Below are 12481 nucleotides of genomic sequence, written 5' to 3'. Positions count from 1 at the left end.
CTAGGCAGTTATCTGAAATGAACTAGATACATAAAAGCTAATTATTTTCTACATTTATTATGTTATATATGTTAATCTTACAGGTTCTTTGTCCGGGTTTATAGAGTTTAGCTTTCCTTATGCAGCATATGCCGCATTGGACCTGCATTAAAAAGGCACTGTTTATGCTAAATTAATAATGTATAGGATTAATAAACAATCTACATCATGAGGGAAGCAAAATACATTCCATCTGTGTGAAAAAATAAATCCAAAATATTAAAATCCCCACAGAAAATGATGTGCAATGCCTTATTATATGTCATTTCCCATTAAATGAGGTGTATTACTGCAAGATACAATACACTGTATTTCCAGGCTCATATTTTAATAAGATCATAAATATGATGGAATATTGTAGGTCTTGTATGCTTTGTAAAAATGTATCCATTTCCACTGTAAAACAGAATGTAAAAGCAGACAGATTCACTGTTACACAGGATACTGTTTTCCTAGCTTAGTGAAGCAATTATACAGGAAGACTGTGGTCAGAAGAGAACCATTATGGTTTTTGTCCTGCAAATATGGCAGACTCCATTACGACCATGTACTTAAAGACACCCTGTCGCCAGGCCATTCATTTCAACAACAATGTTCCCATAAGCATATACTGTATGTACATTTTACATATGTCTGCAATTTAACTGCAAACGCCTCACTTGCATTGACATCCAAAAACCCTGCCGCTGGCTGCCGCCATCTTTGCTGTCAGCAGCCTCAGCAAACCAGTTCTGTTAAAAAAGATATCTGATATGATGTCCTATGATTGCTACACACTGAAGTTGATCATTTATAGTGTTAGTAAACCTTAATAATAAACTTCTCTTGTTTTCTTCTTTTTAGTTTGTTACATACACCATTGAATGTGATATGTTATATTTGTTTAATAAGTGCAAAAATATCTGATAATCCTGCCAGAAAATGTTGTGAGTTGATAACTTCCTTTGCTCTCTGACTCTCTGGTTAGCATTGTTCCCAGCTATCTGTAGACTACAGAGCACCTTCGCACTATGTTATAGAGAAGAGTAGAGGTGGAGGTGTTTACATAACTCCCAGCTGTCCCTGATTTGGAAGGGTTGTCCCTCTTTTGAAACCTAACTTTTCTGACCCACGGAGAGGCACCCCGCCTTTAAGTGGCAACTAGGGTATGTGTCATACTGCCATACCCTGGATATGCCACTGTCTAGAAATAGTCCCTCATTCCCATCCCAAAATGCTGGGTGGTGTGGTGTTTAATAGTCCCGTCCTAGGGGGACAAAACTGTTCTTGCATAGATTTAGTATGGTGAGTGTTGTCACCCTAGGACCGGAAAGGTGTTACTGGCAAGATCACCGTGTGAGAATGAAAACTTAAAAGGCTAAAACAAACAGGAAAACCTTCACAGCCAACGCATCTAATGACTGGAATTCTGCAATATATTAAATTTTTGTTCTTTGGTTCAGATACCCTATAACTCCCTTTGGAATGATTTTCTCTAATTTCCTGTTTCTAAAAAAAAAAGAAAACCTCCACCACACCTAAGGACTGAGAATCTGCAAATATATTTCATTCTTATTTTGGATTTACATACACTTTAACTTCAATGACTTTAAAAGATGTCATATAATTATTGAAACAGACTTAAGAGCCCATTCACACCAGGGTGGTTGTGAGTCAGCGCGGTTACCGCGCTGATTTCAAAAGGGAGGTTTCGGGAGTTTTTTTTTTAAATCAGATTTCCCAAAAATCAATACAAAGGAAAGCAAATCCAAAACAATAGGAGATTAAAAAAAGAGGTGTACAGACAACAACAAAGAGAGAGCTGTGAATCCTTAGGGAACTAAATGCCACTTGTTTAACAATACAGCTTATCCGTGCAATCGTCACATTGTACTCAGCCCACACACAGCAGTATATCTCAAGTAGCACATTTTCACAAAACCAGCCTCAGAGAAATTTGGTCTACACGGCTTGTCACTTGCCCACGGTACCACAGCCAGTTAGCTCACATAGCGTTAAATTTATCCAGGTTACCTCTCTGCCTAAAGGTGACACGTTCAAACTCCACCATTTTGTCCAGTTCTCCCAGCCAGAGATCCAGCGTGGGGGGGGGGGGGGGGGAGGAGGAAACCCATTTCCGCACCACTAACCTTGACTCAGTAAGTAGGGCCCTTTTAATGGCCACCGTCGTGTGGGGGGCCATCTCCGGTGCTTCCAATATACCGACGAGGCAAACCAGTGGGGTATTAACCAATGAGGATTCAAAAACTGCATTGATGACCTCCAGTACCTTACCCCAATATCTCACTAGTTTGGGCATCTCCAAAGCAAATGGATTAAATAACCTTGGTGATAATTGCACTTTGAGCAATTGGGGTCAGCTCCATACCCAATACGGAACAAGTATTCAGGTGTTCTATAAATTCTGTGAACGATGAACAGTTGCGTCAGTCTGTGAGTGGGTGACATGGACACTTGTTCAACCCCCTGAAGAACCTCCTCCCAATCCTCGTCCGATATGGTTTCCAGGTCAGACTCTAAACCCTCTGTACTCTTCAAAGGGTTAAGAACATCTGGCTTACGAAGGAGATGACTGTACAGAAAGGAAATAACTCCCTTGGTGTTTCACCACCCTTGTATTCCATTGACATTTCCTCCTATCATGTAACTGAAAGTCTGTACCTCACTACGGACTTGGGCTGAGACGAAGAGTCTGCAGGTGCCAGAGCATTACACCAACAATCCACTGATCATGGTTACAATGCTTTGCAGGCTAAAATACAAAAAAAGATTAGATGCACATTTATTTTATTTTATTAATTGTGCATTTGTGTGAATTTATTATCTTTTTGGCAAAGCTGTACTTTGACTTTAATGTATTTATGATTATGCAATCATTGCTCTCATTTCACTGTAGAAGTCAGAAGAGAATACATTGTAGAGTCCCTATGAAAAAAAAGAAGTCTGAGCAACTCGTAGATAGGATAAAACAAAAAAACAGACAGCTCTTGGAAATTACAGAGATAAACTGTGCGGCTAGAAGGCTGTGGGCATCAGTAAAGCCTTCAACACAGTAATGAAATGCCGTGCCTTTACTATTAAATGCACCATCAACATCTCCATGTGTTATTACACCCTTCATATCTTGGGTTCCCTTCAATTTGTGCCAATTACATCCACCATAAGAAAACATCTGTTATCTGTATTTCTCTATTTGTCTCCCTACATTTTTGTTTAAGTATACCTCCAGCTAGAAAACGGACAGATTGATCCAAAATTGCCCTGCAAATTGTTCAGAGCACCATCATCAATTTGTGTCAGCATTTCCATGACAACATTGTTACATTTTTATTTCTTTTCCACCTCCATGTCTTGGCTTTCTGTCTGTAATAAGATCCTCCTGAAAGCTGATATATGCCTGTGGCATGAGAGAAAGATTTGTTTTAAAGCCCAGAATATTATTAAATTTAGTCAGCCTGCTGTTTGGGATGTCAATGTTAATAAGGTGGCCAATTACTCCCATTTGACTGAGAAATGAGAGGCTACGAAGAATGACTTTATAGAAAGTTGCAATGACTGGGGATGGGTTTTTTCTTTCAACAAACATAATTTTGTATAAGCTAGCTAAAAGTACAACAACTATGATGCATATATTATGTTCTACAGATAACATCTACCCAGAGGCTAATTAAATAACATCATATTGCACCTTTAAGCCCTGTTTGATCCCTGGTGCCTTAACATGGTGGTGCTATGACAACCCCCAATCACCTTTGTAAACTATGGTTACCATACTTTTGTAACGTATGTTAGCACCACAACACAGTTTGACAGGGCGCCGTTGATAATCATGGGGTCCCGTACAGCCTTCCTGACAGGAGCCCCACAACTGCCCCACCGCGCCTCTGCTGTTACTGTAAACTTTACTGCAAGGCACGTGACATGCATTGGTTTGATGCAGTGTCATTAATTCTGGAGGACCCCAATGCATCTTGCAACATGCATTGTGGTGCCAATAAGTAGTACATGCACCACTTTTTTGACAACGCACTGCATGTTAGTGCGCTGCAAACCACATCCATTGCAAGGTGTTGTTTGCAGTGCCATTGTGCAAACAGGCCCAAAACATCAGTGCAGGCATCTGCTTAGACAACAGAAGGTGACCCCAATACATCTTAAGCCCAGGTCAGCCAACCAAGTGATAGACAGCCAATAAGTGAGCGGCCAGGAGTTGACTCCATTATGTATCCTGAGCCCATAATTTTGGGGAGGGCAGACCTCCCCAGCGAAGGTACGTATCTCTCCTCTGCTAGTCATGGCTGCTCATTGCGACACTGCAAGCTTTTGCAGGACCAGTGTGGGACATAGAAATGGTGCCCCTGACCAATCAGAACATGCAGCTCCATCTATCTGCCTGCATCATGACCAACAAAGCACACGCTCGAGCAGCCAGAGTGGTAAGCTGTCACTGGAGGGTCTGGGATGGTCAATGACGTAGGTGGACATAAGGCATTCCTTTGGGATTCTGGATAAGTAGAAAGGTTCTTGTCGCACTCCTTCCCGGAGATCCCATGTAATGGAAAGGGTGCTCGTAATGACTGCGGATGGCACTGCTGTATGCATAAGATCAATGTGAAAGATGTCACCAGCACACCGAAGATCCTTTTGGAATCACCAAATGCTCATTTTATTGAACAAGTTGTCAGAATGGATACAAACGCTTTCGGGACCTCGCAGGGTCCCTTCATCAGGCTTCAGCAAAGTGTGCTGGTGACATGTTTCATATTGATCCTTTGGGATTCTATGACAGCTAAAGGGGAAGAAGCGTGAGCTCTACTAAACTGCGGGGGACTTATCCTGTTCTTGGAGAAGGGTGGATAGTCCCTGGAGTGGCTGTACACATCTTCTACGCCAATAAAACTTGGAGAAGGGCGGATAGCCTCTAGAGTGGCTGTACCCCTCTTGTACCCGAATAAAAACTTGGAGAAGGGTGGATAGCCCCTGGAGTGGCTGTACTCTTGTACCCCAATAAAAACTTGGAGATAGGTGGATAGCCCCTGGAGTGGCTGTACTCTTGTACCCCAATAAAAAATTGGAGATAGGTGGATAGCCCCTGGAGTGGCTGTACTCTTCTTGTAACGCAATAACAACTTAGGGAAGGATGGATGGCCTCTGGAGCAGCTGTACCCCTCTGTACCCCAATAAAAACTCGGAGAAGGGCGGATGGCCCTTGAAGCAGCTGTACTCCTTCCCCTTGTACAACAATAATGACCTCGGGAAGGGCAAATAGCTCCAGGAGTGGCTGTACCCCTCTTGTACCCCAATAAAAACTCAGAGAAGGGCGGATGGCCCTTGAAGCAGCTGTACTCCTTCCCCTTGTACCACAATAATGGCCTCGGGAAGGGCAAATAGCCCCTGGAGTGGCTGTACCCCCTCTGTACCCCAATAAAAGCTTGGAGAAGAGTGGATAGTCCCTGGAGTTGCTGTACCCACCTTGTACTGCATTATACACTTGGGGAAGGACAGATAGCCCCTGGAGCTGTACCCTTCTTGTACCCCAATAATAACAGGCAAGTGTGGATGGCCCCTGGAATGGCTCTAACCCTCTTGTACCCCCCAATAAATGCTTAGGAAAGGGCTGATAGCAACCTGGTTCAGCTGTACACCTTTTGTACCCCAATAAAAACCTGGAGAAGGGTGGATAGCCCCTGAAGCAGCTGTACCCCCTCCCCTTATACTCCAGTAAAAACTTGAAAATACAACAGATCTGCAACAGATTCCGCCATCTGTTCTAGTGACTCATAATAATCACATTTGTGCAAGAAGATCTGCTTTACAGGACCCTTCGCGTTTGCAGTGACAATCACTCAGTCACCAAAATGCATATATTATTACTGTTCAGGCAAGCCGACAGATAGACGTAGAATAGAGAGTTTATTCGTCATCCGCTCTCTCAATAATTCGCGCTGAACATTCTTGTCTCCTCCAGGCAGCGGTAGTAAACGCTCGGTTGCCCCGGCAACGCGTTGTTGTGTTATGGAATGTGACGTAGAACCCACGTGCTGGGTGACCAGTTCTCGCTGACATGCCAGGCGCTGCGGTACAGTGTACACAGAACCGGAGTGCCGGAACCAGTGCCCGGGTAAGTAGGTGACACCTCCTCTTCAACACTACAACCACCAGCATGCGTTGTCGCCAGCTGTCACTGATGCCCGATTAATGCTGTAGAATCTAAGGATCTGAACCTGTCTCTGATCATCTGTCCTGTTGTTCTTCTGCATCTTACAGTACTGGGATGGAAAAGGTGGATTCCTGCGAGATGCTGTTCTCTGGGATTTGAAACACTTTACCTCCTGAGCAATGTTTTCTGCCTTTTTTTTGTGTTAAAATCTGCATTTTGGCTTAAAAATACTTAAAACCCCACCAAACAATTATTCATTTTATGAAAGCAGGGATCCTGTAGAATTAAAAGACTGTAGTTGACATTTTTCGATCACAGGATGTTTGCAAAACTCTTTATTAATTCTGTATTTAAAAAAAAGAAGACTAAAATTAATTTTAATGACAACCAACACAATTTGATTTCCAATTTTTTGTTATAAAATAAAAGATGGGGTTGTGTCAAGTAAATCAATACCAAAAAAACGTGTGCCCCCCACGAAAAGGCGAAAAACACTGAAAGTATCCTGAAAGATTCCTGAAAGTATCAATAGGCGACACTTTGTAGTCCGGTTCACACTTTGTCATTTGAGAGAGCGATGTATGTTTATGATGCATGGTGATGATGTGTGTGGGTTTTTGCTGTTCATTTACACATGCGCTCCCTATGTTCTTGTTTGCGACTATGTGAGTGCGTGGAGGCAACGGGGGTGCTTTTACTTTTTTTATTTTATTTTAATGTAATTTACACATAGCACTTTTTTTTAAACTTTATTACTATCACAAAGGAAGCTATCAGGCCCCCTATGTGATAGCACTTGACAGACTGTTAGACCCCTGATGTCTCCCTTGCCCTCTGCTAGAGCTAATCAAACATAGACAATGCTCGATCAGCATTTTTGAGCCCGAATCAATCAGCATTTCTCAACCTGGATCAATCAGTATTTCTCAACTCGGATCAATCAGCATTTCTCAACCTGGATCAATCAGTATTTCTCAACTCGGATCAATCAGCATTTCTCAACCTGGATCAATCAGTATTTCTCAACTCGGATCAATCAGCATTTCTCAACCTGGGTCAATCAGCATTTCTGAACCCGGATCAATCAGCATTCATCAACCCGGATCAATCAGCATTTCTGAACCCGGATCAATCAGCATTTCTAAACCCGGATCAATCAGCATTTCTGAACCCGGACCGATCCACTTTCTGAACCTGGATCGATCCACTTTCTGAACCCAGATCTATCAGCATTTCAGAACCCTGACCGATCCAATTTCTGAACCTGGGTCGATCAGCATTTCTGAACCTGGACGGATCCACTTTCTGAACCCCGATCTATCAGCATTTCTGAACCCGGATCGATCAGCATTTCTGAACCCAGATCGATCAGCATTTCTGAACCCGGATCGATAAGCATTTCTGAACCCGGATCGATCAGCATTTCTGAACCCAGATCGATCAGCATTTCTGAACCCCGATCGATCAGCATTTCTGAACCCGGACCGATCCACTTTCTGAACCTGGATCAATCAGCATTTCTGAACCTGGACCGATCCACTTTCTGAACCCAGATCTATCAGCATTTCAGAACCCTGACCGATCCACTTTCTGAACCTGGGTCGATCAGCATTTCTGAACCCGGACTGATCCAGTTTCTGAACCCAGATCAATCAGCATTTCTGAACGTGGATCAATCAGCATTTCTGAACCCGGATCGATCAGGATTTCTGAACCCGGATCGATCAGCATTTCTGAACCCGGATCGATCAGCATTTCTGAACCTAGACGTGCTCAGTGGTGAGGACTTTCAGGTTCACACTCTGCAGAGGATATCAGGGAAGAGGACATGGGCTCGCCATCCAGACCCTGTTTGTTGAGCAGGGTGGCACTGACACTGCTGCCCACAGCCCAATTTGACCAATTCCTGCTGAAATCCAAGCAGAGTATGGCCAGCAGCCAATCAAAATGTCCATTTCACTGATCTGACTCAAAGCAGATGCAACCCCTCAATAGCACATTATAGATATTGCTCAGATAACAGAAGTCTAACTACCACAATTAAATGTTTAAAACATCTTTTCTCTCTAAAAAAAAAAATCTACTTTGCACCTCTGTGCCTCTCAATGTTCCTGGGCACCTTTGGTTGCACTACTGTGTGATGTGCATCAAACAATAGATTTGCACCTCCCAGTAAGTTTGTGCCAGCATTGAAGGTCTGTACAGTTGGAGTGATGAAGAGAGCCGATTACCACCCCCCCCCCCTTTTTTCCCAATCCCCCCCCCCCCCCCCCCCCCCACCCCGAATGATGCTGTGCCGATTTATGTTACGTTAGCACGTACTGCAGTAGTCCAGCCTTCATGGTGACAACGCTGATTGCCATTTCAGTATCAGAGGTGGCATTGTCACCCCATCAAAGGAAGTGGCTGGACATATTAATTTCTGGCAGGATCACCAGGTACCTTTCCACAGAAATAGATGTTACACAGAAACTTGCAGCTTTTGTTGTAATCCTGGGTACACGCACACCTATATATCTTTTTTTTTTTTTTCCCCCAATATTTTAAAGCTGATCTCTGGAATAAGCAACACAACAGATGTGTATTCTTCAGGTATGTGCAGTAATGCAAAGTGAAACTTTGCCTCTGTGTGGGAGTTTCCTTTAGTACAGACTGGTCAGTTCTGCTCTCTCTACTTGTGCAGGGTGACTGGTCTTGTCTCCGCCCCTTCCGGTAGTCTACTGCAGGCATCCTGTGGGGGGTGGAGACTTCTTGGCCCCTCCTATGGCGCTGCTCTCTGCACAGGCTATATACCGCACAGTGATTATGCCACTGCTACTTTTACAAAGTGATATCTGTGTTTGCAATGGCATTTGGTGCACACACGGTGGATTTATATCTTTTGTGGCTATTAAAGAGTATATTTGAATGGAAGTTCTTGTGCCCGGTGTTCAGCTTCAAGTAAACAGAAACATTTTTTTAAATGTGTGCGCCAAAAAGGCTTCTAATTATTTGATTGAATGTTTTTTTCATTCATCTTCTTACAGATCCTAGTAACCAATGGATGAGGAGTTCACCAGAGACGGTCACAGCAATGACGCTGGCTATGCCATTGTAAAGTCTCTCGCAGCGGACCAACCACATCAACACAAACCTTCTTCCAATTCGGACACTTTGGACTTAAGCAAGAAAAAGCTGTGCAGTCTCAGTGAAGAACTTTACAGGGACAGTCCTCGTATTAAGGTACTTTATACACCTCTGATCCTGTTCCATAAATCAATAGTTAATATTACACATACTTTGCAGGTCTGACTGTGTACAATCCACTCTGCTCATTCAAACTCACACCATCAGGCAGCTTTCATGTCCTATAGAAGTCACACGTTGATGTTTAGATGTTTTAGTTTCCAGCAGAATCAGCTGGTCCCCTGAGCACTGGCCCTGATATCCTGTTTTAGAGAGGCTCCTTTCCCTTGCAGGTTCCTACGGTGCCACCTTTGTCTGTGCTAGTAAGCTGCGTGTCTCAACAAACACGTAGGGACAGCAAGGCAAGCCATCCTCCTGCTCTTTCCTTCTCCAGGCTAGTAGACGGAGAGCTGCTGGAGATTGCTCTGTCCCTTGTGATCTTGTACTGGACAGGATGTTCAGGGAAGCTGAGCTGAACATTTAAAGAAATGCTTTGCTAGACAATATATATTTGTTTAATCTGGATTCATTACTGAAAAATGTTTGAGAGCCTAATACTACTTTAATATGGAAGTACTACGGGAGGTGATGAGGTCAAATGCAGAGAGATGTTGCTGCTTAGATTTGTTACATTTGCTCGGAATTTCTAGCGTAGAACTACTTAGCCTGGTTCTGTAGAGTCCATTTGTTCAAATTGCTTTGATTAAAGGAGAACTATGAGGTGAGTGAAAATCACTCAGCCTCATAGTCTGAGCCGATGCGTCACAATTAAACTGTCACAGGTCGGCTCAATAGATCGGGAAGTGAGCGAACAAATACCGTCACTCGCTCACTTCTCGATCATGTCCCTGCAGAGAGCCGTGACTGTCACTCACGGCTCCCTGCAGGGATCCCCCCTACCCTCCCCGATCCTCCATCGCTGAGTGGCAGAACGGACGGGGCGGGTACAGCTGGCTCTGCCTCTAGATAGGCAGAGCCAGCTGTCAATCACGCAGCTGGGTGGATCTCGACAGTAATGTTGGGATCCGTCCCGGCTGCGGCGGTATACTGAGCTTTGGGTCGCGTCATTACACGGCGGCCCGCTTCCTGATTGGCCGGCCAGACTGCTCCGGCTGGGTACCGGAGGAAGGCCGCGTTCTGGCTGGAGAGGCCCCGGGGGTGACAGGCTGGACATACCAAGGTAAGAGGGGACAGACTTTCTTGTTAATCGGGAAGACGGGTGGCGAGTCTTTACACGCCATCTGGCTTCCTGAATGGGACTTCCGTTACTCGGTAATTGGTATCGGCGAGTAACGGAAAAAATGATCGGTACTCATACTCGGTACCAAAATACCGGTATCGTTGCATCCCTAGTTCTAACCCCTCTTCTTTTTATCCAAAACCTAAGAAAACAGTTTTGGCTTCAGGTGCAGTGTAAGGGTTGTGTATTGCAATTAATTTGAGAGACCAAGAAATGTTCTGATCCATTTTAATATATCATCTTTTTATTTTGTTTCCAGAATCTTCACCTTAAAGGAAATGCCCTTAGCTCCCTTCCGGAGAGCCTGTTTCTGTATCTGCCAAACCTTGTGTGGTTGGATCTCCGCTACAATAAAATCACAAGTCTGCCTAGTACGATTGGAAAGCAGAGGTAACTTTTTTATAAAAAGGAAGCAAATATAAGTTTCATTGTGAAAATTTATTTAACTGCTTGAAGACCAGGTGTTTATACCCCCTTCCTGGCCAGTCCATGTTTCAGAATTATTGCTCCCACTGTGACGTTCGCGGCGATATGTAACATGTGCGGCGTAATGGGCGCAATCGTCGTTTTTTTCACGTATGCGCCCCTGACGCATGTTTGCTTGTATGTATGGGTGGGGACTTTTTTTAAAAAATTGTTTTTTTTATTCTTTTTTATGTGTAACTTTACATTTTTTTGGGCGGGAAACTTACAATTTTTTTTCCCAATTTTTTTTCTTTTCACTAAACTTTATTGCTATCATATACGAGGGCTAATAAAACCCCCCTATGTGATAGCAAAATATGTGACAGGTCCTCTTTATGGAGACATCAGGGGTCTCCAAGACCCCTAATGTCACCTAGGACCCCCCAAAAGAAGCTGATGAAGCACAGATCTGCTCCATCAGCTTCTTTCCAGCTTCTGAAGCTGGAGAGTGACACAAGAATGCGAAAGTGATGTAAAATACAACACTTCCGCATTCTTGCAGCGGAGAGGGGACCGGAGGGAGGTCGTGTACCGATCTTTTAAATATCGGGCATTTTCCCGCTCGCCCAGGCGCGCGCCAGGGGGCGTGTCTGAGCCTGCTCAGATCTAGAGAGCTCCCGGCCCGCCGTTTTTATAGTTAACTACTTATGTTTACTACTTATGTTTTTGACCTTTTTTACCTGTATACCCCTTATGGGCCAGATACTTTTTTTTTTACATTTTAGCTAAGGCCCATTGATTTGTCAATAATTTAGTCTTCACCAATGGCACCATTTAAAGCAGAGAAAATATTATCCCTTGCAGTGGGGCTAACTCCGCACTTCAACGGTTGAGTGCTCATTTTTGTCTAGGTTCAAAAAAAGTTATACTCACCTGAACCTCAGAGCCGGCTGGCTGTGACAGCACTCCTTCCTGCCTGTCTCCTCCTCTGCTGCTGCGATGGTATGTCCCCCAGCATTCTCATGTGCTATACACAATATATAGAATGTAATTACTCAAGGTGCCTTAGACCGCTGCAGCGGATGGGAAGAGAGGCTCCAGGGACCAGTCTAAGAGGATCAGGTGAGTAACTTTTTTTTTTTTTAACCTAGACACAAACAAGTACTTGGGGTACAGTGCGGTGGTAGCTCCATTGCAAGGGTTAAGAATTCTTCTTTACCAATGCTTTCTTTTGACATTGTTCTAACGTGTAATAATCTGGCTCCTAACATACAGTATAGCTATATGAATCCCTATAGCTGCTGTGCTTTTAGTGAATGTACACCTCAATATCAGAGCACAGCGCTTAGCTGTGCACAGCAATAGCTCAATATAATCACCCCACAAAAACATACACATACTGTATATACAGACGAACCCCTAACATACATGTATATTTTTTATATATATATATATATATATATATATATATA

The 12481-nt window shown here is 43.6% G+C and overlaps 1 protein-coding gene across 1 annotated transcript in view; it reads left to right on the top strand.

Moving 5' to 3' along the window:
- The first annotated feature begins 9238 nt into the window (after window positions 1-9238).
- LRRC27 (leucine rich repeat containing 27) overlaps window positions 9239-12481 on the top strand; it is a 40410-nt gene continuing 37167 nt past the window's right edge. Inside the window, 2 exon segments of the mRNA XM_018553670.1 lie at window positions 9239-9421; window positions 10864-10994. Coding sequence (XP_018409172.1) covers window positions 9239-9421; window positions 10864-10994 — 314 coding nt within the window.

Source organism: Nanorana parkeri, unplaced genomic scaffold, assembly GCF_000935625.1.
Source record: "Nanorana parkeri isolate BGI_ZX_2015 unplaced genomic scaffold, ASM93562v1 scaffold127, whole genome shotgun sequence".
Taxonomy (NCBI): Eukaryota; Metazoa; Chordata; class Amphibia; order Anura; family Dicroglossidae; genus Nanorana; species Nanorana parkeri.
This window is presented reverse-complemented; position numbering and strand designations above follow the sequence as displayed.